The sequence below is a fragment of the Tiliqua scincoides genome, chromosome 6, assembly GCF_035046505.1.
Source record: "Tiliqua scincoides isolate rTilSci1 chromosome 6, rTilSci1.hap2, whole genome shotgun sequence".
Lineage (NCBI taxonomy): Eukaryota > Metazoa > Chordata > Lepidosauria > Squamata > Scincidae > Tiliqua > Tiliqua scincoides.
In genome coordinates, this window is record NC_089826.1 from 7,627,338 (window position 1) to 7,654,742 (window position 27,405).

Here is a 27,405-nt window from a genome sequence, read left to right on the forward strand (position 1 = left end):
TGAAATGTACAGATCTATGTACAAATCAAAACTACGTTGCAGTTTCATGACAGCACAGGAGATATGCAGAACTTAGCGTTGCCCATGCAGTTTGTTTTCCCAATTAAAAACAGCAAATTAAAAAATCAAGTTTCTAGTCCTTATGACTTTGGAGATATGCTGGAAAACAGGACAGAGGCTTCTCCCGTGCCCACTGAATCCAAGCCACCTTCCTGGGCTTGAATCGCCTGCACAGGTCAAAGCAGAACTTGCACCAGTGATACAGCTGTTACTGGTCCAGGAGGAGCCATAGCAGCTGCTGGGGTTTACCCCAAGAGACCTTCAGCAACCAGCTCTCCCCCACAAAATGCAGTAGAAACTGCTAGCACTACTGCATCACCATGCAGGGGTTTAGTTAGAATTGGGCCAATATTCTCAGTTCATGTGTATAACATTACAACCTTAAAGATAATATTTCAACCTATAGTCCCAGCTGGGCTTGCACCCTGGTCTTTGCATGTTAATGGAGACCATCAAGTGTTGATAAAATAGCATTATCTTCTGACCTTGGAAGAGTTTTTGGATAGGAAGGACAAATCCTTTGGAAACTCTTCTGACAGATAGGCTAAACTTGATTATTTCAGTGTTTCAGGAGCTATTTAATTCCATGTGTGCTGGTTAATCTCATTATCTAGCCAGATCTGATGATTATCATTCATTAGCATTATTTAAATGACAACTGAAAACAGAAACCCAGCTACTTTCAGGTTGGAGCTGCTGACTTGATCCATAAGAGCTCACGTGAGCGTGTACAGAAAAACAAGGTATTAAAATATTCACTGTGTAATCAAACTCAGTGCCATAGATCAGTGGAAGATCTGAAGCATGAAGAAGTTTACACGGAAGGGATTTAAAAAACCTTCCCTACACCCCTGATGGATAGACTCAGGATTGCCAAGATTTGGACCAAGTTGCAGCCTCTTTCCTTAGATGAATTCTGGGGGTCCCTAATTTAATTAGATTATCTACTCTTATCCTCAAACTGGGGATCCACCTCCCTTCTACCATCGCGTGGTCCCTCACATTCAAGTTCCGGCTTCGTCTGCACTTAAGTATTCATTCTGAGTCCCTCTTAAATGATCTTTTAAAGGATTCCTACCTCTCCAAGTGGTTCCAACTTATCAATTCCCAACTTTTATCACTAGATCTGTCCCCTGAATTTCTTGCAGATGTTAACCTCCATAGAGCCCATTCAATTATCAATTCCAAACTTTGGGAACTTGAATTCAATCAACTCTCTTCCAATCTCAACCCCACCTGTTCTCCTCAGTTTTTGGCCTTCTTCCCTCACTTGGTCATCCTTTTAATTATTTCAGTATGTTGATTAACCCTATTAAGAGGAGAGCGTTTATGCTCGTGAGATTTAATATCTTTCCCTCAGCCATTCACTCTGGCAGATTCTCCAATATCCCCCAGGAACGCAGATTGTGTCCTTTTTGTTCTTTAGACCCGGACACAGTGGACCATATATTACTTTGCTGCCTAGCCCACCAATCTCTTCGAGAAACACACTTGTATCCCTTATTTTCTTTTCCTTTTGATATCTTTACCGATCCCTTACTTGCCCTCCTGAGTGACTACTCTGTAGCCACTACCAATGCTGTAGCAGAATTTCTCTCTGCAGTTTCCAAGTTAAAACCCTCACCTTGATCTTATCTTTTTCCTTTTTTCCTTTTAGCCCCTGGCTGCGACTCTTCCTCTTGGCAACACAGCCATTGTGCTGGTTATTATTATTGTATTGTAATTTATTGTTTTAATGCCAATAAAGGTTACAGAATGTGACTCAGGATTGTAACAAAACTTTGCAAATACTGGAATTAAAAGTATATGTTATATTTCAAATACTGCATAACATTTGGGTTTTGAATCTGAAATTTAATGTTAAGCTTCCATTTCAGGGACTCTAAACTTGTTGGCATCCATGATTGTTTTGGTTTTGGCAAATGTCCTGTATTTGCCAGTTTTTTTTTCTTGCCCCCTCCCCTCCTATGTGTTTAATACACAGTCTTATGCACAAAATGATCAAGCACACCTTTTTTCTATAACATCTCTAAGCTAGGAAGAGATTCACCGGCTAAATACAGTGAATTGTTCTGCTTTTCAAGATACAAGAGCAAAGCCAGTTAAAGAAAAAGTCAACCTTAATTAAAATTAGGTAGGTAGGTTGGTAACCTTCAGTCTTGAAAGACTATGGTATAAGCCTACAGCACCCTGTATTCCCAGGCGGTCTCCCCTCCAAGTACTAACCAGGCCTGACCCTGCTTAGCTTCCGAGATCAGACAAGATCAGGAGATAGTGTTCAGTATAGGGAGATGGCTGGCAATCTTCAATCTCGAAAGACTATGGTATAAGCCTACAGCACCCGGGATTCCCAGGCGATCTCCCATCCAAGTACTAACCAGGCCTGACCCTGCTTAGCTTCTGAGATCAGACAAGATCAGGTATCTGCAGGGTAACAGTTGCTGCAATTAAAGTCAAATTTAATTAGATGCAGAATATTCGGGTAATGAATATTCAACATTATTTGTTTCAGAGGAGAATTTGGGGTTGTGTGGGAAAGAAAAAAATTAACTCTGGCTTTAGTACATTGAGCATAGGCCCTATGTGACAGTTACTGCACATAATTGTTGTCATATCTTGGTCCCTGTCTCCTAGCAACCACAGGCCTTCCAGTATGAGGATGAATGAATGGTTCATTTGAGCTGGTGGCTGTAAATTGCCAGGACACAGCCCTCCATTGCTCTGCCTTTCTTTGCAGCAGGAGTAGCTGAGGACTCTATCCCTTCCAGGATCATCCCAGAATCCCTTTGCATCTGCCAAGATGTGCCCTGCCCCTTGGTGAGCAATCAGGGAGCATGTAAGGGAGGTGACCAAGATGGTTGTTTGCCAGGATTCTAAGAAAGATTCATCTCCCTGCACTTACACATAACTTCTGATGAACATCTGATGGGGATAATGGGATCATTAGGCTGGGAAGACTCCACCTGCTATGTGAAGAGTAGCCCTTTCCAGCCATTCATCAGGTACAAAGCTCCTGAATGGAGGATAAGCTTAGTTTGGGGGCAGCGGCTGGAGCCCTCCCTACCATCCAGCAACTCTGCTCAGATCGTAACCTGTTGTCACCCTCAGCAAGCCAGGCTGCTTACAACTCAATAATTCTTCAACCTTCTTGCGGACACAGACAGCACATGCACGGCTGGACAAAGTAGGCGAAGCAGAGACAAGGATTGCTTCTCCCTTTTTTTGCTGGTGGAAAAGAACTGCCTGTTTTCTTAGATGCCACTAAATGGGAATGGCTTGTTGCCTTCTGTCTAAAATCATTGGCTGGACAAACAAGAAATGGGCATGGATAACCAGTTAGAGTTTCTTTCACCTTGCCTGAAGACTTCTGTGAAGCTAGGAAAGCCTGCGTGTCACCTGTAAACTACTGGTTGGCCCTATGCAATTTAGAGGGGTCAAAGGAAATTTGTTGGCTTTCTTCCTGTTTTTTTCTTTTCTTTTCGCCATTAATGTCCTATAAGGCTACAGTCCTATGCACACAATTGAACTTACTTCCAAGGAAGCATGCAGAGGTTTGCACTGTGACTCATTAACAGCCCGATCCGATCCTTTTTCTTACCATTGCATGCAGCCGCACCAAAAACAAGCTGTGCTACATGCTATGAAGGGGGGCAGTGGGGAGGCTTGGGAAGGGAAAGGGATTTTCCCCTACCCCTCTGTAAGCCCCTCGGTTGTCAATGAGTCTCTTTCACCTGTGCCAGCTCTTTAGCTGGTACATGTCCAAGGAGACAAAGGGTGTGTGTCAGCAAGTCCTGGAAGGGGTAGTATCTGACTCAAGTTGCCCACACTGGGTTCCACTCTCTCCTGCTTCTGATACATCCCAGCCCTCTACCATGTTCTGCCCCATTCCCCCCACCCTCCCGCCCACCCTATTGACTTAACAATGTCGGCCGGGCTTCTCTTCATCTCCACCTGGAGTGGGGTCCTCCTTGCCATCTGCAGAGGTGCCCCAGAACTATGCTACACCGTGTGCTTCCAGAAGGCACTTTACAATACTGTAAAGTGTCAATTGCTGCTGGAACACTATCTCCACCGTGGCATGGCAATAGGATTGGGCGGCTAAACATGCAATGAATGGTGTGCTATTTTATGTGCAGAATTCAAAATAATGATTGAATAGCCAAGTGAATACTGGGAAGGAAGCTGAATGATCCATTCATTGTTTAAAGCTATCCAGGCTGGGATTTGTCCACTTCAAGCACTGACCATCACTGTTTGTTCTCAGGTATAAAGAGAAGTTGCCTTCCAAGTGCTTTCAAGAATACATCACAAACAAGGAGAGGTTTTCAGATGCCCTCAATAGCCAGCGGTGGAGATTTTTGAAAAGTGGCCAGGATGACTTCAGGAATGGTTACCCTCCCGCATCTGACAATATAATCATCCGAGGCAAAAAGGGCCCAGTACCTATCCTTCTGCAGTACAAAAAAATGAGTGCTTCACAGATGGTACCCTATAAGGCCCGAGAACCGCAGACAAAAATCAATGTGAATTTCTCCAAGCTCAGTGTAGCACAGAAAGCCAGGAAAGATTATATTGCACAGGCTGAGCGCTGCCTAATCCAACATCCATTAGCTCTTTACCCACATTTGGAAGAGAGTGTATCTCCAGAGGTAAGAAAAATAGCCCCCCCCCAATCAGCACAAATGTGCATTCAGTCTTGTGTACAAAAGTGGACCTTGAATTGAGTCCTTGAGTCCTTGACCTTGAATTTCCCATTCCTAGCTCTCATTATTTCAGCAAAATTAAGCCAAGAAAGTAGAGTTGCTATTTAATACTTTCAGACTATACTCCTAAAAGCAGAAACACTGTTGCTTCTTATTATAATGGTCTAACAGCCCAATCCTATGCATGTCTACTCAGAAGTCAGTCCCATTTGAATCAATGGGGCTTACTCCCAGGAAAGGGTGGATAGGATTGGGCTGTAAGGCAGTGATTCTCAAGCAGCGGTACTCAAGTAATACTTGAGCTGGAGTCCAGTGGTACACGCAGGACCCACGGATCCCTGTCACCTGGCAGCAAGAGCTCAGAATGAGTTTTCTGCAAGCTCAAAAAAGCCCTCCCTTCCACCCTGAGGCTCTTACTTGTGTTCATTGTGTCATGTCTGGCTTCCAATCTTCAAGCAACTGACAATGCAAAGTGGTACATGTGAAGTGGTACAGCAGGGGACAAATATTGAAAAATGCTAGTGTAAGGCCAATCTGCATTGGGCAGAACAGCCTTAGATAGGATTGGGCCATATAGGATTGGGCCATATGGGATTGAGTCAGAATAGTAACTCTGTGACACTTAAGCTGGAGAGTTGTGAAAACAGCCTAGTTAGGGGTTGGGTTGAGGAAGAGAGATCCGGGTTAATGCATGTTGCCTAACTGTGTGATGACTAACAGCTCAGTCCTATCCACACTTTCCTGGGAGTAAGCCCCATTGACTCTAATGGGACTTACTTCTGAGTAGACATGCCTAGGTTTGGGGTGTAAGGGTTCAATCACCTCCAACTTTCTAGGGCTGATGCGGCCCTGAGGTAAGGGAACAAATGCTCCCTTAAGGTGAGTCCTCCGTGACTACCCTGAAAACCACAGGATGCAGCACACAGCCCATTGGCACAGCTGCGTCAGTGCTGGAAAATTAGGTAGGACTGGGCCCCAAGAATCTATCTCCAGTGTGTTGGCAACCTTCAGTCTCGAAAGACTATGGTATCGCGCTCTGAAAGGTGGTTTTGGAACAGCCTCTAGTGTGGCTGAAAAGACCAATTTGGAAATGACAATCCCTTCCACACTGGGAGCAAGTGCAGTCTGTCTCTGGTCTGCTCTCTGGCTATGGGCCTTCCTTCTTTGCCTCTTAGCCTCAGACTGTTGGCCAAGTGTCTCTTCAAACTGGGAAAGGCCATGCTGCACAGCCTGCCTCCAAGTGGGCCGCTCAGAGGCCAAGGTTTCCCACTTGTTGATGTCCACTCCTAAGGCCTTCAGATCCCTCTCCAGTCTATCTCCAGTAACTCTTCATGATCATTAGTTAGATTCCTGAAGCTATGAGACTGAATGTATTCATAATGCATGTGGATAATAGTGCGGGGCTCTTTTCATTTACCTTCTGATCTTCAGTACAGTTTGAAGTCTATTTTCAAAGTTTCTTTACACGAAGCATGAAATTGTTCAGTTATAATCCGTATTTAAAGTCAAAGCTTTTTGCTTCAGGGAGAACCTGTTAGCAAAATTGTCTAGAGCTGGTGCCGTGCGTTTGCTTTGCCTTCAGCTTTTTAAGGACATTGTCAGACTTCTGGACCCTGAGATGCACGTGAGCAGGAGCTCATGGAGCGATCGCAGAACTGGGTCAAATCTCCCGACTATTCACTATCAACTTGTAGATGACACAAAACCAGAACCAAGCCATCGCGCAACCCACCCGTAAGTACTGGGGAATAGGTGATATGAGTACTGTCAACAGTTGCTTATGTAAACTGATCTGCTGCTGAGTGTGGGTGTCTGACATTCTGGTCCCTTGAAATGTGATATAACAGCCAAGTGAACTTTCTTAGGTTAAGCGTCAGGAGTAGCTCTTTGCCTGAAAGTTTTTCCACATATTAATGAACGCGCCACACCAAAGCATGCAGCACCTCCTTGACGCTGTTGCATGCTACAGTGTGGCAGGGGGTAGGATTGGACTGTCAGTCACTTTTATGATATCACAGAAGCATTGGGGAAGGGGTGCTAGAAGGATTAAAAAATTAGGAAAAATGATGGGAAGCTCAAGGATTTTTGCCACAGCAAATCTTGTGACATGACTGGTCACCCCAATAAGAGATTCCAGGTCAGATCTGTGTTTTGGTATGGGAAGCTCAGTTTGCTGTTGTACCTTACCATTTGCCCTACCCTAGATCAGGGGTGCCCAAACCCCGGCCCTTGGGCCACTTGCGGCCCTCAAGGCCTCTCAATGCGGCCCTCAGGGAGCCCCCAGTCTCCAATGAGCCTCTGGCCCTCCGGAGATATGTTGGAGCCCACACTGGCCCGACACAGCATGAGGGCAACGGTTTGACCTCTCGCGTGAGCTATGGGATGAGGGCTCCCTCCATTGCTTGCTGTTTCACGTCTGTGATTTAGTAGTGACAGCAAAGGAAAGGCTGGCCTTGCTTTGTGCAAGACTTTTTATAGGCCTTGAGCTATTGCAAGATCCTAATTCATTCATATAAGTTCATCTTTAATATATTCATTTATGTAAACTTATGTAAATTTATTCAAATTTTAAATGTAAATTAATTCTTCTTTCCCCCGGCCCCCGACACAATGTCAGAGAGACGATGTGGCTCTCCTGCCAAAAACTTTGGATACCCCTGTCCTAGATCATTGCTTTTACTTTGTTACTCCATATAACCTCGCTGATTCAGCTGAATCCAGGCAGCCCAAGGAAGAAAGCTAGTCTGCTTAACAATGAATTGACTGCTCTGATGGATAACACAGCTCAACACACATTTTGGTGCCTTAAATGTTAGACCTATTCTTGGCTATATGGCATCAGTTTTGCCCTATCAGCTCTAGTTTTGGAGACCCGGCATAGCCACCTTATGTAGGTATCATCACTGAGTGTCAGAGATACTTGATAACTGCATCTTTCTCATTTCTTTAGGGCCTGGCTGCCTAAAATCAAGAATCCTTACATGTGGTTTAATAAAAAAGAGGTGGCTGAGAGAGAAATGGCAGCCGAAATAGGCTACGTTCCTCCCTTGGATGAAAACGTGAAGCGTGTAACCAAAGAGTTCTGTGAGTGGGTCAGCGCCATGGTAAGCTGGGAGAGTGGTCACGGCAGATTGCAGAAATCAGTTGACCACATGGCAGGACAAAATCATCCAGCTTGTATGCTTAATAACTAAAAGCAAAAATCTGGTATTGTTAACCACAGGAAGGATAAGCAAATTTCTTTTATGAAGTCACAAACATATGTGAACTGCAAAGCCTGCTAGGAGCACTTAGGCCCAAGGAGAAATGAGGCATCCATTGTGTGTGTGTGTGTGTGTGTGTGTGTGTACCATTCTGGTAGCCTTGCCTGATCTTCCACACCAGCCAAAGCACGGTAGCTTACTCCCAAGTAAACATGACTGTGAGGCTTAGTTTTGCTTTCCATAGGGCTCAATACATTCATCTGCTTGGACGAAGGGACTTCCTTCTCGGGTGTTTGTGGGGGCTGCATTCAATGGATCAGGACCATTCTGGTGTTCTTGGATTCCTTTCAGCCTGCCCTTTCCAATGGAATAAGGCAGGTTCACCTACTCACGAGTAAACACTTGATATGGCTCACTTTCTCTTCCCATAGGGATACATATTTTGTTCTCCTGTTTTTTTGGCCATAACTTTTGATAGAAAGGAGATATTCCACTCTGGTTTTTTGCATTGCATTCCGCTCGAAATTCCACATCCAACGGTATATAATATGACGGGGTTCCTTCTAACCATCGCTATTTTAGCATGTCACCCCACCAAGTGCACGTCACCCCCCGCACCCCCCTAGCGATGCCACTGACTCTTGTGAAGGCCCAAAAATAATAATAGGGAAGTGTGGATTGGTTTTGATCACATTCAGGTTTGACTGGTCATCCTCTCAACTACCATCCTTTGACTGGTGGAAGGAGGATCTCATCCTCCTCAGATCAAGTGGTACTTGATCTGAGGTACAGAATTAGCAGATTCAACTGCTAATGAATTATATCAGTTCAGGCTGCAGGTGGAGGAATTGTATGCATGAAGGCCTAACCTTCTTCCTGACATGCTATTTTTGTAACTGCAGGACTTCTTGTGTGTGAAGGACATTAAATATGCAGCCTCCTTTTTTCAGCCATAGGACATTCCAGGGAAAGCTTTATTCTGAAGTGTCTATCAGTGTCATAGGGTGAGCTCAAGTCGTAGCATGAGGAGAGAGGGACGTAAGCACTTTCTTCACATTATGAGGTGGGTTGGGATTGGGAACTCAGTATGTAGTTAGTCTGTGGAACTCCTTGCCACAGGATGTGGTGATGGCATCTGGCCTAGATGCCTTTAGAAGGGGATTGGACAGATTTCTGGAGGAAAAGTTCATTACAGGTTACAAGTCATAGTAGGTGTGTGCAAAGCTTTTGGTTTTAGAGGCAGGCTGCCTCTGATTGCCAGATGCAGGAGAGGGCACCAGGACGCAGGTTGTGTCTGTTTTGTGTACTCCCTGAAGCATTTGGTGGGCCACTGTGAGATACAGGAAGTTGGATCAGGCCTATGGCCTGATCCAGCGGGGCTGTTCTTATGTTCTAATGGTCAGTTAGGTTGGTCAGTTGCCAAGGGCCCATGGTCATCAGAGGGCCCACTTTGGCTTAGCATACCTCTGAACCTTTAGTAGTGGGGGTAGTGGCAGTATCCAATATGCCATTAGGGAACAGGCAGTGGTATCAGGGGGGACCCCTGAGCAGAGCTTTGCCTGGCAGTGGCACTGACACAATGTGTATTTTTATAAACCTCTATCACATCTCCTTTAGTTGTAAATCATGTCCTTAAGGATCCACCCTATCATTTCCTCCCCCCTGCTGACACAGCTGTGCCAAAAAGGCACGTACTGTATCCAGCAGGGAGGGCAGATCAGGAGACTTTGGAAGGGGAATTATCCCCACCTCCACCCTTCCAAAAACCTCCCACTTTTCAGTGGATCTCCTTGGACCTGTGCCAACTCTTTAGTGCTGTGCTCGGGGGCGTGCAGGGGCTCAGTAGAAACTGAAAGTTGACTGAGAAACTGTTGGAGAAAGAATGGAGGGGGGGGGCAGCAGCTACATTGTGACTACAATGCCACCCCCCTCCTAGCCTGGAAGTGATGTGGTGTCACGTGACATAACAACATTGTGTGACATGGTGACATCACCACCCTAGGTGGCACTGCTCCTGGATATGTCTCTGCTGTGACATCACTTCTGGGTGTCTCCCGCTACACTGCAATTGCTAACAGTGTATTATGGAATTTTCCCCTCTTTTGCCTCCTCCTCCTTGAGAGGAGGGCTTTTATGTTAGCCCGGTTAAATATTTTCCCTTCTGCAGTGCTGAACGGTCGTTATTCTCGGATACGTTTTGACCAAAGGTGTCGCAATCACTGTGGCATTGAGCCTGACTCTGTCACTCACTTTCTTTGCGTTTGCCCTGCATTTAGCAAGCTCCGCCGCTCAATTCTGGACCCTGTTCTCTCCAACTATTCTGGCCCCCCATCTGTTTGCAGCGTTTCTTTTACATGACTTTTCGCAAGAAACGACGATGTTTGTTGCCGAGTTTCTTGTAAACGTTTTTATTTTTAACAGCCCAAGGCAGCCCTGACTGGCATGTTTGTGTGAGCATTTCCCATGCAGTAGCTTCTGTGTTTATTTTATTTGTGGGTTATATTTATGATCATGTATTTATTATGTATGATGCCAATAAAGGTTGTTGGAGTTGCTAACAGTGATATAGTCCTAGACCATCCACCCAACACACTGTTCCCTACTAGCTTTGTAGAAACATCTTCCCTTCCCTTCCCTTCCCTGTTCAGCAATGACCAAAAGGTTTGTCACCTTCAAGTGTGTGTGTGTGTGCTTGGCTTATCATTCCAGGGAGGTGAAAAGTATAACATTGACGAAGCCACCGTCATGAAATTGTTCGACACTAGGTATGAATCCAAGCCCAGGACATCAGCGCCCTTTAAAGTTGTGGAGCTATGCCATGTGCCTACAGAGTTAAGGGAGTGCCAGGGGTCACCCCAGCCCCGGAGGGCTACCAAGACCCCTGTAAAGGTAAGTGGGCCAAAGCAAGTCAACTGAAATGTGGTACAAATGGAGAACATAACTTGGTCTGCAAGTGTATATGCATGGAAAGATACCATTAAGAAAAAAAATTAGCGTATACAATTTGCTCTGCTATACAAACCCAAAGTGGGAGCATCCCTCTAGATTTCTGTTTAAATGACAGGCACCATAGTATTTGTAGCAATGCTCCCCCCCCAACATTGTTAAGCCTAATAGACTAGATTGGCTGTCCGAGCAAGGAGGTAAGGTTCACAGCTAGCCAAAGATACTGCTGTTTCAATTTCTCTGAGTTCCCTCCAGTGTTTTTCCCTACCCTGCAGAGCAGTTAATGACCTGAGGACTAGATAACCACTGTAATCATGGGCAATGGCTATTCTGACCACTAGGCTGTGGGATTCTGCTCATGCATCACAACTAAGGTGGTCAGGTGACATGTTTATCAGGCATAATAAAGAACTTATTTAAAGAATAAAATACTTATCAGGCATAATAAAGAACAATGTAATCAGTATACAGTAAGCTTATTTTAACGAAACATTAACCAAACTCCATGAATAGTCCCTACCCCTGTCTCTAGACGAGCCTAGAGTCCCTAGGTCATGCCTATGCAATTGACTTCAGTCACAAGCTGTCTCTCTCTCTCTCTCTCTCTCTCTCTCTCTCTCTCTCTCTCTCTCAGCTGTGATAATGCAGTGGTATCTAAGGGCACTTTTGTAGATGGGAGGTGCTAGGCAAAGGTGCCAGTGATGCAAATCTCTTGGGTGACTAGTGCCTTCACTGCTTCTGTCAAGGGCTTGGCTGGGTGGGCGGGTGAGGGCATCGGATAGATGCCGGCGCAGATTACCATTCCTAAACTCTGATGCCTATCTTGAAAACACATGGCACATCTCCAAGTTTCAGGAAACCATTTCCTAACAGCGAGAGGCATCAGCTGATCATTCTGTGCTATCAGTGCAACAAAGGAATAATCAACCAGAAGCCAGTATCATATTTTGATGCCCGAGAATGAAAGCCCAACCTTCGACTCGGTAACAGAGGGCAGAACTCGCCAGGATGTTCTTTGCGATCCTCTTAAAATGAACTGCTCTGCAGTTGCACAGCAGGCAAACAGCTCAGCTGCCTGAGATGGCTGCCTCACTGCACCTCATGGCACTGTCATGTGCGGGAAGATGTGTTGCAGAAGAAAGAGAGGACTTGCTTTCTGTGCTTCCTGAGGCCAGGACTAGAACCTGTGGATTGGAACGGCAGGGAAGTAGGCTTAGGCTAGACACGAGGAAGAATTTCCTACCTGTAAGAGCACTGGAACAGACTTGTGGGCTCCCTTATTGGAGGATTTCAAGCAGAGGCTGGATGGCCGTCTGTTAGAGATACTGTAGTCATTTGCACTGAGAAGGAGGTTGGACAAGATGATCTCCAAGCAGCCTTCTGTCGCAAACTTAGGGGGGTTTGGGGTGCTCAGAGTTCTTGGCTCTCGAACCCTAAAGCCCTCAAGGCCCCCCCCATCCAGTAGTACTGCCACCTCCCTGTACGTGCCAGTGTCTCAGTCCAGGGACACTGAGACCCTCTTGGCTTAACTCTATCCCTTGCAGGCACTGAGCTCTTTCTCCAATTAAAGTTACTAGACCTCAACGAGCACTTGGTAGCTTGCTGAACGGCTAGGCAGGATTCTGAAACTTTGTCCCCAACAGACAATGAAACAACTTGGTAAAAGAGATTTTAGTTTATTAAGTACATGAGGTTACATAAAGTGAGAGTAAGGCAGCAAATGCTAGAGGCATAAACATCTAGGAAACATATCAGCAATAAAATAATAAAGCTAGCTGGCTATCTCTGTTAATCCCTATCTCTCACCTGGGTCAATTACTCTTGTAGATCTCTTAGCTCCAGGCTACCTGTGAGGCCAGATGCCCATGGTGGACAATGGAGCTCACAGCGTGCAGGATGTTGCAACCAAAAAACTCTGCCCAAGAAGAACTGGACACACCCCTTGGGGCACTCATTAGTATACTTCTTACGCTAATAGTACTGAGGTGACTTCATACTTATTTAGACTGTCCTATCAGAAACTTTTGAGGACAGAACCTTCTCGGAGTGTGTCTGGTTGCCAGCCCTCCTAGTTCTTACCCCTCCCAACTGGAGATCCATAGCTGCATTCCATTCCCGCGCCCCGCAGTCTACTGAGGTGTTAAACATTCCAATGGGTTGCAATTCTTGTTGTCTGTCCTTTCTGGCCAGCAAAGGAGAGACAACAATCATTTTGTTTGTTTACTCACATTTTTGCAGCTGGGAACTGTGAGCCACTTCTCCGTTACTGACTTAGTTTGGTTCAGGCTTCACATGCTAACCTAGGCCTAAACTGTACATATTCATGACACCTTCCAACTCTAACATTCTATGAGTCTATGGGCGCAATCCTAACCAACTTTCCAGCACTGACCTAGCCACAACGCAGCCCCAAGGTAAGGTAACAAAGCATGCCCTTACTTTGAGGAGGCCTCCTTGAATGCCTCTCCACTGCAGGATGCAGTGCATGCCACATTGGCACAGCTATGTCAAAGCTGGAAAGTTGGTTGGATTGCAACCTGTGTGCCTTTCTGGTAATGCTGTGAACCTTGTGCCCCTGTGCTCCATTGCTCGTGTGCAGCAAAATATATAGGATCAGGCTCTGATTAAAATTATGTTCACATAGTTTAGCATACCTGCAATGGGCTCATATGTTGTTATCCAGTAGAATCCATCAGCGTTCAGTTTCCTCTCCTGTTGTGAGTGAAGAGTCCATGACTCGCTGCAGTACAGAAGTGTACTCAGGATGCAAGCTTTGTAGACCTGGATCTTGGTATGTTCCATCAGCTGTGAGAATGGATGATGGCCGGATCCCAAAGGATCTCCTCTATGGAGAACTCGTGCAAGGAAAGCGCCCTACAGGTAGACCACAGCTGCGATACAAGGACATCTGCAAGAGGGATCTGAAGGCCTTAGGAGTGGACCTCAACAGGTGGGAAACCCTGGCCTCTGAGCGGCCCGCTTGGAGGCAGGCTGTGCAGCATGGCCTTTCCCAGTTTGAAGAGACACTTGGCCAACAGTCTGAGGCTAAGAGGCAAAGAAGGAAGGCCCATAGCCAGGGAGACAGACCAGGGACAGACTGCACTTGCCCTCAGTGTGGAAGGGATTGTCCCTCCCGAATTGGCCTTTTCAGCCACACTAGACGCTGTTCCAGAACCACCTTTCAGAGCGCGATACCAGAGTCTTTCGAGACTGAAGGTTGCCAACATGGAGTAGAACCCATTTTGATGTGAGATAAGCATTAGCGTGGTTGTTTTCTCATCTGGGCTGGGCAAAGTTAGATGTGAGAAATGCCTGTGACACTGATTCCTCCTACAGGTTGACCACAAATTAAGACATTACTATAGTGGTATGGAATGAAGGTGGGAGGTGGCAGCAAACATTTGGCTCCTAAATATCCACAAACTAGGGAGGGATTAGTATAAAGAAGATGTGGGATTATGGACAACTTGTTAACCTATTTTTGCCCGGACCAGTGGTGTACATGTTGGATCCCTGTTGCATATATGCAACGTTGGGCAGAAATGGTTTAAAGAAAAATACATACTGTACTCTTATTCCTAAACTGTAGTGACTATAACTAGAATGGTAGAAACCCCCTCCACTACTCTGCAAGTTGCCTCTGTCCACCATTGAAATCTCCCATTTCCCCTTCAGAAAGTAGAACAGAGGAGAGCTTTATCTTCATACAATTCCTCAGAACACGATTCCCCTTGTGGTTGAATGTGCTCCTGTGCATTTGTTTGTGCACCCTGTCATGAATATGTACAGTTTAGGCCTAGTAGCATTGCAAAGCCTGAACCACAGTAACCCAGTAACACAGAAGGGGCTTGCAAGGGGCTTGCAGTCCTAGCTGCAAGGATTTACAAATCAATGGAAAGTGATAATGTAGCACCTAGGCAGCCAGAAAGACACCCATCAAGGATGGAATGCAGCTGTAGATCTCCGGGGGGGGGGGGGAGGGAAGAGCTGAGAGGGCGAGCTTCCAGCTCATTTCCGGAGGACAGAGTCTTTGGTCGGTTGGTCTTTGTCTCTGGGTGAGAGAGGTGGTGGGTGCACATCCTGCCCCGCCAGGACCATGTGGCCATAGGTAACTGGCCTGAGGATCTACAAAAGAAGCTGACCCAGATGAGGGTTAGAGAATAATAGAGTTAGCCAGTTAGCTTTGTTGTTTTATGCTGATACGTTCCTTGAAGTTTTTATGCCTCTAGCATTTGCTGCCTTTTGTAACCTTTTGTAACCCTATGTATTTAATAAAGTAAAAATCTTTTTACCATGTTGGTTCATTGTCTGTTGGGGACAAAGATTCAGAATCCTGCCTAGCCATTCAGCAAGCTACCGAATCCTCATTGAGGACTAGTGACTTAAGGACTGAGACTTTAAGTAAAGAAAGTGCTCAGTGCCTACAAGGGATATAGTTGAGCCTAGAGGGTCCCAGTATCCCTGAACTGAGACACTGGCTCTTACAGGGTGGTGGCAGTACTACCGAACAGGGATCTTTGAGGGCTCTAGGGTTCAGAACCAACAACTCTGAGCCCCCAAAACCCTGGGAGTGTGAGACCAAGTATACGACCCCCCCCCCCCCCAACGAACACTCGAGACAACAGACCTGGGAGAAAGGGCCACTTTATTAGTAGTTATAGTACAGAAGGAGAGGCTGAGACCTGCAGCTGCTTTGGCAGCGAAGCACCTGTGTTGCGGAGGCTGGACCACTGGAAGGCATCAGAATCACATCTGTCCCAGAATTTATCCCAGAATTTATCTGGTGTGCTCCCTGGGGCATTTGGTGGGCCGCTGTGAGATACAGGAAGCTGGACTAGATGGGCCTATGGCCTGATCCAGTGGGGCTGCTCTTATGTTCTTAACTACAATTCCCAGGAAGCCTTGCAGGTCTCTTATTATCTGGTGTGCTCCCTGGGGCATTTGGTGGGCCGCTGTGAGATACAGGAAGCTGGACTAGATGGGCCTTTGGCCTGATCCAGTGGGGCTGTTCTTCTGTTCTTATGTTCCCCAGGCTGGGCGTGCACCCGACTCCAAGCCTTGCCCCTTTCTCAGGCGGCGCAGCTCATCCTGGTCTATCCTGTAAGGGGGAGGCAGCCGGACCGTGGCCCGTGCCACCTCGAGCCGCTGAGCCTCTGAGGCAGACCCCGCGGTCCCGGCCAGGGCCCCGTCTATGTCCTCGTGCCGCTGAGCCCCTGAGGACTGCAAGTGGGTTCTGCCCTGCCCATGCTGCCTGAAGGCGCATGCCAAAGTCCATCTCACGCCTTCAGTACTGTGCCCATGTGCAAAAGGAGGAAGAGGGCTGGTGGCTTAAGAGCCCTCTGGGACTGCCCAGCTCCAGCCCTTCTCCAATCCCCCCACAGGGGAGGAGACTCTCGTGCTCCAGGTTGGGCCAAAACAAACACGATCCCTCTGCTTACATTGAGGGATCGGCAAAAGCATTAATGGACAGGAGAGGTGCAACCTCTTGCAAAAGGTCCAAACACTGTTGACTTTTATTCTTGTTTCAACACAGGCTCTGTAACAGACTATGGAAATAGTCTCAAGAGTATGAATCCTTGGCAATTCTGATGAACCAGAGTGTTGAACTCTAATTTGCCATGTAACTGGAAAAACACCATATACGTGGGAAGCTTGAGATCAGATTAGATACAGATGTGAGGAACTGCCTTATGCTATAGCAACTGTTTAGCCTAGTAGGGTCAATCACTGCTGGTGATTCTCCAGGATTCCCAATGGCGGCTCTTCCCACTGTTACTAGAAGTCCTTTAACTGGAGGTCTCTTTAATATGAGGACTTTCATTGTGTTATTTCTCTTTGTTCCTTTCCTGCTCATGCCACCACATAGCTTCAGAGAGAACCTGAAAACAGCATAGTTCTTGAAAGCCACTTCAGATAATGACTCACTAATTGGCTCTTGTTAGGGTTATAGGTCAAGTGGAATTCTTTTACCTTGCCAATCCATTGTCTAACAGAACTTTTGAACTCTACACGTTCTCTCCTTAGGAGTAGGTTTGGAGTAAAAGTAAATGAAAACAGAATGTCATCCTTTGTGTGTTTTCTTTAAAAACTTGCAAGCCACTCTTCAGTTAAAAACTCTCTGAGTGGCTCACATGACTAATAAAGCATATTAAAATACAATAAGAGCAATGTCAAACTGCCGAAATAATGATAAACTTGATAGAGCCAATATTATCATACATTTAAAAGCTTTTAAGTAACATTTTAAAAAGCCTGAGCAAATCTAAAAGTTTTCATCTGATGCTGGAAGGGTATCAGATTGATGCCAGGAAAGCGTTTCTGCGACCAGCATTCCATTCCACAAATGGGGTGCCAGTACTGAGAAGGCTTCATCACCCATCATCATCATACAAACCGGTACAAAACTAACATGAAACCGTAGCGTAGTTAGGTTCCAAGTTCCCCCTTTTGAACCCAGGGAATGTAGCTAATGTGTCTGGTGCAGATTTGACCACAAGGGCTTGTTGGCAGGTGTTGTGGACCAACCCACCTAGTACTGGTACTTCATGGGGATGGGATCCATGAGTTTACCATGGGAAAAATCCTTATGCTGCTTTTCAAATGTTATAGAAGCCATGTCTTTTTCTGGACACAAAGATTAAGCACTGTGTTGTTGGGGGGAAAAATGTAACAGAATTGGGATTTAACAGGTAAATGAACCTAACATTTGGACTTTGTCCAGAGGTCGTGCCTAGCCAGTGTGCCTGGGAATTGACAAAAGAGCTACAGGATGCTTCCTTAAGGGAAGGTTTACTTAGGAGGTGGAGGAAGGCAAGATGACTTTGTAAAGTCATCAGGGAGGAGTTGAGGTGAGACTATAAGGTTTCCTCAACCACCACCACCACCCCCTGTAGCCAGTGTAACAAATAATGTATTATAGGTTCTCAGTGTCGTTCTAGCAACTTCTGGAAAAGACACAGTTATTTGGTCTGAGACAGACAAGACAGACTGGAGTGTAAGCTGAAAGAATGAACTGGAACCCAGCTACACTTTTGGGATTGAGTTTAAATGATGATGGGAGGCAGGGAGGGGGCTTAGCATCTTAACTGTTTCCCTCTGGCCATTTTTTTTCACTCAAAATTGTTTCACCCAAGCTGTGTTTTTGTGGGAGGCCAGGATTGGGGCAAATGGATTTTAAGTAGGAAAACATCTGCCGGAGAAAAGCCCAAGTCGCCTTTTTCTCCTTATTGTCATTCTGCCGATCAAACTTGCTACTTCCTGAGATTGCTTTTAGCTTAAAAAAAATGAAAACAAAAACACAAATAGAAAAATAGACACAAACTCACATCTTTTACTTGCCCCCAGACCAATGCTCACCTCAGTCAGCATGTCACTGATTTAGAACAATGTTCTTAGATTGCCACCTGCTGGCCATCCTGCAGTACTGCATCTGCAAGAGATAGGCAAGTCTCTTGGTTTCTCTGTAATGTGCCAGGGAAAAGCCCCCCAGGAAGGATGGATGAAAGACTTATGCTATCCAGTTGTGGTTTTGACACACTACAGTTGTGTCTGCAAAACTAGTTGATTTGGGTCTTACATATCAGGAAAAGAGTGACAAGGTGCAGTAGAGATAGCAGCTCTTGTAGCTTTAATGCTACGAAAAGGGATTTTTAAAGGTGCAGCTTTTCTCCTTCCCCGCACCAGGACCTAGATCTGATCTAGTATAGTATCGTATCTAGTATAGTTTAGTCACTGAAGGCCAAACTACAATGCAAATGTATTTGCCTATAGCTTGACAGCCTTCTTTTAGATTTGTATACTGAGGCTGAGAGACAGGGTGGGGCAAACTGCATTCCCCAAAGCAGCTTTTCCCCCTTGAGGTTTCAAGGAGAAATTCATAGGGAAGCATTTAGAAGCAGGAAAGGGAGATCAGGGGAAAGGTTATGCAACCCCCTTTCCCCACCAGTTCTTTGCTCTCAGTTGCTCCCTCCCACAGTGGTGTTTCATGTTAAAAAGGGCTGTAATTATACACCCATGTGAGGTTCTGAGCAGTGACGCACCTGGTAGAAGACATGTCCTAGCCATGAACACAGTCGATGACCTTAAGCAAGGTGCTCTCACATTCCTGACCTGAAATGTGGAGATAATAATATTGGCCTCACTCATGGGGTTGTAGCAAGGATTACAGACACATAAAGTGCATTTAAACAATAGCCACAAGAGAATAGATAAATGCTGAGTCTTATTCTGTAATTAGGAGACCTAAAGGAAAATGCCTTATTTGGTTATTGAGAAAACAAATACCCATTACTTTTAGCAGACACCTTCTGAGCCAAAATGGGAGAAGATTAGATATGGAGCTTGGTACCTTCATCCCAAGAAATGGAAAAAACAAAAAGCAAGGGCTGAGGATGAAATCCCTGAATGTCTTCAAAAGTTTCTGAATTTGAGGAAGAAGATGCTCAAAAAGGTAGAGGAAAAAGCCATTTTTATCCGAATGACAAGTTATGGGGCATCCATGAGCAGAGGTGTAACAAGGGTGGAGCCTGAAGGGCACGTGCCCTGGGTAATGTGCCAAGGGGGCACAATTTTTTTCCTCCACCAGCAACTACTCTTCTTTGACTTCTGGATTTTCCAGAGGAGGAGGAGGTGCTGGCGATGGCCACTTCGCGATCTGGTTGCCACCCCATTCCTTTTCCTGTTTCCTTTTCCTTTTCCTCCCCCAAGGGGAAGCCCCCACAGGAAAAGGAATGGGGGCAGCGGCCAGATTGCAAAGCAGCTGTCACCAGCACCTCCTCCTTCTCCAGAAAACATGGAAGTGACATCATGACATCACGTGATACCACTGCCCCAGGTGTTGGGGCCATTAGATTTGCCTCTGTCCATGAGCTACAAGCTAAAAAACACTTGCACCTCACCTCAGTAGTGAATAGGTTCAAAAGGAATGCACCTAAATAGGTTCTTCCTTGGGGTACACTTGGTAGCATCCTTTGGGAGATGGTTGAGTTCCTGCTCCCATATATGCTGCTCAGAAGAGTGATAATTTGCATGTGCATGCACCCATCGCAGCTGACATGACATTTTGTCCTCCCTTACCTGCACATGTAGTGAGAAGTAGCTTTCAAATCCTTAGTATCTTACTGGGGAGGGATGACCATATGCTTTGTTGCGCTTTTGGAATTCTTCCATTTTCCAGTGGTTTTGAAGAAATCCTTTCCTATTCCAAGATCTGAGGCCTATTTTTTTTTTTTAACAGAAAGAAAAGGAAGGAGACTATACTTGGCAGTAAAGTAGCTGGGGGGGGGGTCTCAGTGCTGTGTTTCACAGGCAGCTGAATGCACCATGCATGTGGACACTTCCCCTCCCCTTGGGAGTTATTCTAGGCAGCTAGAGCAAAACAGAGGAGATGCCTCCATTTTGCTATTGCCGCCCAGAATGGCTCCGAAGAGGAGGGGCCACTTGCATGGTGAATTCAGGCACCTCCAAAACTTAGCACTGTGACTCCCCCCGCTAAGCCACTGATAAGTGGTCCTATGTTGGCAGCAGCAGGCAAATCTATTCCCCCCACCCCACCCCCACAAAATTACCTTGAAATGTCTTTGTCCCCAGAGTACCCTGGTACGGATCAACGTCAATCTAAGAAACATTGTTTTTAAGCATTCTCTTTGTGTGAAATTAATGAATCTCTCATAGGAGCAGGAGGCGAAGAAAGAGGAAACTTCACGCCATGGCACATATGCCTTTGATAGGTTCCTAGAAATGAAGGGCTACAGGAAGCCTGCGGTAAGTCCATCTCGTTGGCCATGAGATCTCGTTGGCCTGTGCAACTCGAGAGCTGAACTGCATTCACTGTAGCTTTGCAGAGGCCGTGTTTTTATCTGCTCAGTCTCGATCAGACTTGTCTAACTTGTGTGATACACTAAGTGTCACGTGGTCTACACACACACACGCGCGCGCACACACACAAACACACACTGTTTTGGCAGTTCCAGACAGGCAGCAAGACCAGAGGTTTATCAAACTCTCCTGACAAGCCATCAGCAAAATGGTGAGCTGCATTTAGCTTAGCAGTTCACAAATTGGACAGACCTAGTATAGATAATCTCTTTCAATCCTAGGATGCGTCTAGATTGGATTTGGGGGAAATCAGGTGCGTTGCTCTGTCACACTTAAGAACCTGGGCCAAAGGGGAATTCAGCAGTCCACAGACAGTGGAGCAAGCTCTTATGTGCACGAGAAAGAATCAGGTCTGGCAAACATGATCAGGACTAACTGTTGCCCAGTTAGTCCTAAGACCGAACCTAAGGGCTACTTCTGATCTTCCCAACTGGCTGGCTTTTGGTTGCTATATTGACAGCAACTGCAGGTTGAAATGGGTGTTGTCAGATGCCAGAATGGGCAATAATAAAACCTTGGCCACCCAGGAATTGATGATAGAGGAGTGGGATGATCTGGTTTGTACCACCAGATGGTACAAATCTGGTACAGATCTGGTTTGGGTGGATGGAGCAGGAGGATTCCTGTCTCCCTGCAGGCTGAGCTTGAGAGGAAATGGCCTGCCTAGATCCACTCTGTGAATTCATGTTAGAGGCGAGACTGAAACCAGGGACTTTCTGGTTCATAGTCCAGTCTCATAGCCACTGTGAAAACTAGCTCCACACATGTATATTTTTGGTTCCACTGTCACCTCGGATCAAACAGACTTCGTAGGTTTTGAAAAAAAAAGTACACAAACCATCATCTATTCTAGCTTAATGTAATTCTCTCTCTGTTTACAAACTCACAATTAGTTCCAATATGCTTCATGGACTGTATGTTTATGTGCTGTGATTCACACTTCTCCCCTTTGTATTCTGCTTATGGAGAAAGTACAATCGTATGTTCCTCGAAAAGATGCAATGAGAATAGCTGCAGGTGTCTGGAGGTTGTGTGGAATTCCTTTGAGGGCTGTGTGGTGCTACAGACATGATAACACATCCAATGTAATGTTAACTTGACAGGCAAAGAGCCATTGGGAGGGGACAGTTTGCAGTAACTGAAGAACAGGAACGTACATTACCCAGTGGCATAGCTAGAAGGGTGCAAACCACTCACCATGATGTGAGAACGGAAGAGCATTTGCCTCCGTTTTGCTCTCACCGCCCAGAATGGCTCTGAAGGGGTCATTTGCACATCATAATGAGGCTCCCTGCAATACTTAGTGCTTTGCACCCCCTCTAGCTACACCACTGACATTCCCTACCAGCTCATTTCTCCCTGAAACACTACTCTCCATTCCTCCCCTCCCAGGGTCCCAGTTCATGTGTGCAAGGCAGCACAAATCCCTTTCACTGTTTGTTCATGGTTGAAATCCTATACATACTTTCCTGGGAGTAGCCTCCATTGAATACAGTGGGGCTTGCTTCTGAATAGATATGCATAGGATTATGTTGTAAAGGTCTCTGCATGCATATATTGTGTGTGTGCGCACCTAATTATTAGGGAATTATGAAATTCCCTTCCAGGGGAATTAATAACTATTCCCTCCCTTATGGCTTTTTGGGGGGATTCAAAACATACCTGTTTCATCTGGTTAATAGGTGGGTGTTTGCCTTTTGCTGTGCCTTGACTGTTTCCCTGGACTAATCTGTTCCCATGGCTCAATAACGTGCGCTGGAATTTGCTTTGCTAATTGTTATAATATTTTTTTATGTTTTAGTGTTTCATGTTAAAATTAATGTTTTAATGCTCAGTTTTGATTTTTTTTAAAACTTATCTTGATATGTTGTACTTTTATTATGGAGCTTTGTATGCCACCTTGGGCATTTGTTTTGACATGGGAAAGGCAGGATATAAACAAACAAACAAATACACAAATAAATAAATAAATAAAATAAGCTTGAACATAACAAAGACATGCAGACATGTATAATAGAATTATTTTCATCAGGAACCATGATTGGCTACAGTTCACTTGATAACTGCACATTTAGTAGTAAACATGGGCTTAGTGCCACAAAATATGTGCATTAAATGGATATCACACTGGTTGACAGGAACAATTAGTCACAGTTGTAGGCCAGTCTTGAAGAACAGGCGTTTATGTCATTTTGGGGACTAAAACTGCCTTGGTCGTGCAAAATAAAACCCACTTATTTATCGCAAAGTGCCAACATGGCAATTTAACCTGAATACTGAGGTTTTAGTTTAGAAAAAAACAACTCATACATTAACATCTTTTACCTACTATTACTTGTAACCCGTAGTGAACTTTTCCTCTAGAACTTTGTCCAATCCTTTCTTAAAGGCATCTAGGCAAGTTGTCATCACTGCTTCCTGTGGCAAAGAGTTCCACAGACTAGTTACATGCTGGGTAAAGAAATATTGGCAGGGAGGGGGTGGCTGCAAGACCTTGCCACTGCTCATTTTCTCAAACAAGAAAAAAAATTTTTTTTTAAAGCCCCACCCAAAGAAGTGGGCTCTGAGGCTGCAATCCCAGCCACTCTTTCCTAGGAGTAAGCCTCATAGACTCTAATGAGTAGACATGCACAGGGGTGGGCTCCAAGGCTGCAATGCCAGCCACCCTTTCTTGGGAGTAAGCCTCATCCACTGTAATGGCGCTTACTTCTGAGTAGACATGCACAGGAGTAGGCTCCAAGGCTGCCATCCTAGCCATGCTGTCCTGGGAGCAAGTGCCATTGACTTTAATGGGACTGACTCCTGAGTAGACATGCACAGGAGCGGGCTCCAAGGCTGCCATCCTAGCCACGCTTTCCTGGGATCAAGCCCCATTGACTATAATGGGACTGACTCCTGAGTAGACATGAATAGGATTGGGCTCTCAGGCTGCCATCCTAGCCACGCTTTCCTGGGATCAAGCCCCATTGACTATAATGGGACTGACTCCTGAGCAGACATGAATAGGATTGGGTTCTCAGGCTGCCATCCTAGCCACACTTTCCTGGGAGCAAGCCCCATTGACTATAATGGGACTGACTCCTGAGTAGACATGAATAGGATTGGGCTCTCAGGCTGCCATCCTAGCCACGCTTTCCTGGGAGCAAGCCCCAATGACTTTAATGAGGCTTACTTCTTAGTAAGTAAGGACCAGTACCACGTGCAGGGTTGGCGCCCCAAAGCCCACAGCAGCAGCTTTGCTGTGCCCGCCCACACGCCGCATGTGAGCCGCCCACCTTACCCCAGACAGGGGAGGGAGGAAGCGCTCCCATTGGGCTGCTGGGCAGAGGGGCGGGTGATGTGAGAAACGTCCCCTCACAGGGCCTTCCTCCTCCCCGGGTGGCCTGGCTAGATAGGGCGCCTTGGGAGCACGCCTGGGTCTTTGCCGTCAGCCCCCCATCTCCCTCTTCCCCCTGCTGTCAATTCCTTCCCCCCCCTTGGCCTCACCCCTGCAGCTGGGGTGATGGCGCGTGTGCCAACAGAGAGGGTTCTGCGTGCCCTCTCCGGCACGCGTGCCATAGGTTAGCCACCACTGGACTAGGGTATGTTTCTTGATTGCTTGGCAGAACTGCGAATACTTGGCACTACTTCCCAGTGATTGAATTTCTCTCTGTCAGATAAGTTTCAGAAGGTGGCACTAGGGGACTCTGGCTTCAGGGAAATTAACTGATTTACCACGGGGTTCTGTTACGTGTCATAATCTGCTTTTCAACCTCTGCTTAAAACTACAGGGGGCGGGTAGTCATCAGAGGATTTGGGTTGCAGAATAATCAGTGCACTGAAGTCACACAATTGTATTCCAGACTTTTGTTAAATCCCAAGTGAGGAGGTGGAATCCCTGAAAGGTTGCATGAAATCAATAAAGCCTGGTTAAGGGCAAAAAACAAAAACAAAACTGAAGCTAAACTAGATATTATTATTAGTATTATTTAGAATATTTATATACCGCTTTTCAAAAAGAGTAGTTCACAAAGCGGTTTGCATAGTAAAATAAAGTAGTTCCCTGTCCCCTGTTCCCTGTCTGTCACAATCTTTAAAAAAAAAAATCAGCACAGCCATTGGAAAAGACAACCTGCTGGAGTGAAGAGGTTCAGTTGCTCTCTCCTTGCAAAATTTAAGAGGGCATAGCTTTAAAAGGTGCATCTTTGCCCAATTAGTAGGGGTTAGCATTAATAATAGACTGCCTGTTCTTCTGAATTATTTTATTGGGGAGCAGGTGAATTACCTACTCTGTCTGGGGTCACACTCCTCCTGGAGAAGTATGTTCAGACTTTAGGGCTTTTCCTGGACCCAGCTTGGCATCTTAAGTTCCAGGCGGCAGCTACAGCTAAGAGCTTCTTCCTTTTTCCTGTTGCACTTGAGGGGAGTCATGATTGCAGTCTATAAAATTATGCGTGGCGTGTAGAGAGCGAATGTAGGGAAGTGTTTCTCCCTCTCTCACAGTACTAGAACCAGGGGATCATTCACTGAAACTGACCAGCAGGAGATTTAGGACGGACAAAAGGAGGTTCTTCATCACACAGCATATAATGTGAAATGTGTTGCCACAAGGCAATGTGATGGCCACTAGCTTTAAAATGGGATTGGAGAAACTCATGGAGGAGAACAGGTCTATCAGTGCCCATTAGTCATGAGGGCTGCGTGCTACCTCCAGATTCAGGGGCAGTGTACTTCTGAATGTGGGGGAGGAAAGGTGGGAGATTAGTCTGCCTTCGTTTCCTGTTTGTCAGCTTCCCCATTGGACCAGCTGGTGGGCCACTATGAGAAACAGGACGTTGTACTAGATGAACCTTTGGACTGATTCAGCAGGGCTTTTCTTATGTGAGCTTGAACATGCTATCCTTCCTGTTTCCTCCATTCCTCCCCTTGAATGCCCAGTTTCATAGAAGACCATTAACAGCACATACATGTTTTCTCAGAAGTAAGCCCCATTTTGTCCAATGGCACTTATTCCCAGGTAAGTCTGCATGGCATTGCAGCTTAAGGGCGCAATCCTAATTTCCATCACTGGCATAGATATGTCAATGGGGCATGTGCTGCATCCTGGAGTCGGGGGGGGGGCAGTCATGGAGGCCTCCTCAAGGTAAGGGAATGTTTGTCCCCTTACCTTGGAGTTGCATTGCTCTTATGTCAGTGCTGCAAAGTTGGTTAGGATTTCGGCCTTAGTTTGTTAAATAGTTTTCCATGCCATTCAGCTTGGACAAATACTGCATAAAAAGCAAATAATCAGTTCAGTTCTGGTTTGCAGGGAGCACTGAAACCACAGTTTCCTGCTTCAGACCTGTGGCAAACTATGGTTTAATAAACAAGGAAGTCTTCTATGAAACTAGGCATACAAGAGGCTGTTTGAGCTTGTTCCCAATCCAACAAACTGTTATTTGCTGGACCAGAAATGTGATGTCTGAACTGGGCCTAAATCTTCAGTGTGAGGAGATAGTTTAACAACTCAGCATAGACCTCTAAAAGTAAAGATGCTGAATAACTACTCATCTGGGGGAGTGAAAAGTACCACATTTGACACAGAGCATTGCCATGTCCAAGTTCCTGTGACCATGTTAATGCACATTTATACATGATAGGACAAAGTCAAAACTCCCAAGAAAAAGGATAGGAAGAAAAAGGCTGAAAAGGGAAAGAAAAGCAGATCTTCAGCTGTGGGCATGAAGCGGTTAAAGGAAGATGAAATGGAGCCACACAAACCTCTTTGGCCTCCTTCCTTTTCCTCTTGGCGCAATAAATAAACAGTACCCTTTTTGGATATGTGTAGTGTCCACTTACATTTTGTTCTCCATTGATCCCATCTCTTTTTACGACCTTTGTCTTGAGCCAGTTTGTACGGTCAGCAGACTTAAGTAACAAAACCTTTCCTGGACAGTACCGTATCAGACTGCAGGTGAAGAGGGTTGCATATTTAATGCTTCCCACTATCACTTACTCCAGCCATTTTCAACTAGTGTGCGGCGGATGGTCTGCAGGTGTGCTCAGAGAGTTTGGGGGAGGGTCATTTGATAGTAGGGCCACTGGGGGATGTGAGCCCCTTGCTGTCAATGGGTGTGCCTTGTCAATTGTCAAAAAACTGATGGTTCGCCTTGACGACTTTAGTGCCTTATCAGTGTGCCGTGAGATGGAAAAGGTTAAAAATCGCTGACTTACCCGCTCACACAAATATCCCTTTGCACAGAAACCGAATGCCAGGGGAAAAATTAGGAGCGTAACACTGCAGGGCGAGGAGTTCCAGTTCACTTACTCTTCCTGACAGGCTGTTCTTATATGAAGGGATACCTTGCTGTGAATGTGGGAAAGTTTAAAACATGCCACTCCTCCAAGTGCATCCTGCTCTGGTACAGTTTGGGATGAGTTCTAATCCTTAATTCTACTGAATATATAAACTGCCCCTCTTCTGGTTTCTTGTTATCTCCTCGCTGAGATGCATGATTCACCCGCTTGCTCCCTGCTTTGTGAAGAAGAATCTTTTATTACGGTCACTGCTTCCTGTTTTTCTCCTTGTCTGCCACCCTTGTAATTCACCCTTCTTTTAGGAAACATTGTCATCCCATTACATTGCCCCTTGGCTGGGT

At 45.8% G+C, this 27,405-nt stretch overlaps 1 protein-coding gene and 1 pseudogene across 1 annotated transcript; one reads left to right on the forward strand and one right to left on the reverse strand.

The window, feature by feature from the left end:
• Positions 1–2,389: 2,389 nt before the first annotated feature.
• On the reverse strand, positions 2,390–2,509 carry LOC136656556 (5S ribosomal RNA; annotated as a pseudogene).
• A 351-nt stretch (positions 2,510–2,860) lies between these two features.
• FAM47E (family with sequence similarity 47 member E) lies at positions 2,861–27,083 on the forward strand. Its single transcript, XM_066632273.1, has 8 exons — positions 2,861–2,877; positions 4,325–4,709; positions 6,346–6,497; positions 7,714–7,867; positions 10,676–10,855; positions 19,209–19,361; positions 20,594–20,674; positions 27,009–27,083. Exons 1-8 carry the CDS (start codon positions 2,861–2,863, stop codon positions 27,081–27,083), a joined length of 1,197 nt encoding a protein of 398 aa, XP_066488370.1.
• The last annotated feature ends 322 nt before the right edge of the window (positions 27,084–27,405 follow it).

Excerpts from the sequence above, each read along its gene's own strand:
- FAM47E (XM_066632273.1), top strand. Across the intron at positions 4,710-6,345 it reads AAGAGAGTGTATCTCCAGAG|CTTTTTAAGGACATTGTCAG; the intron begins GTAAGAAAAATA and ends CTTTGCCTTCAG. Across the intron at positions 19,362-20,593 it reads GGAAGAAGATGCTCAAAAAG|GCGAAGAAAGAGGAAACTTC; the intron begins GTAGAGGAAAAA and ends TAGGAGCAGGAG.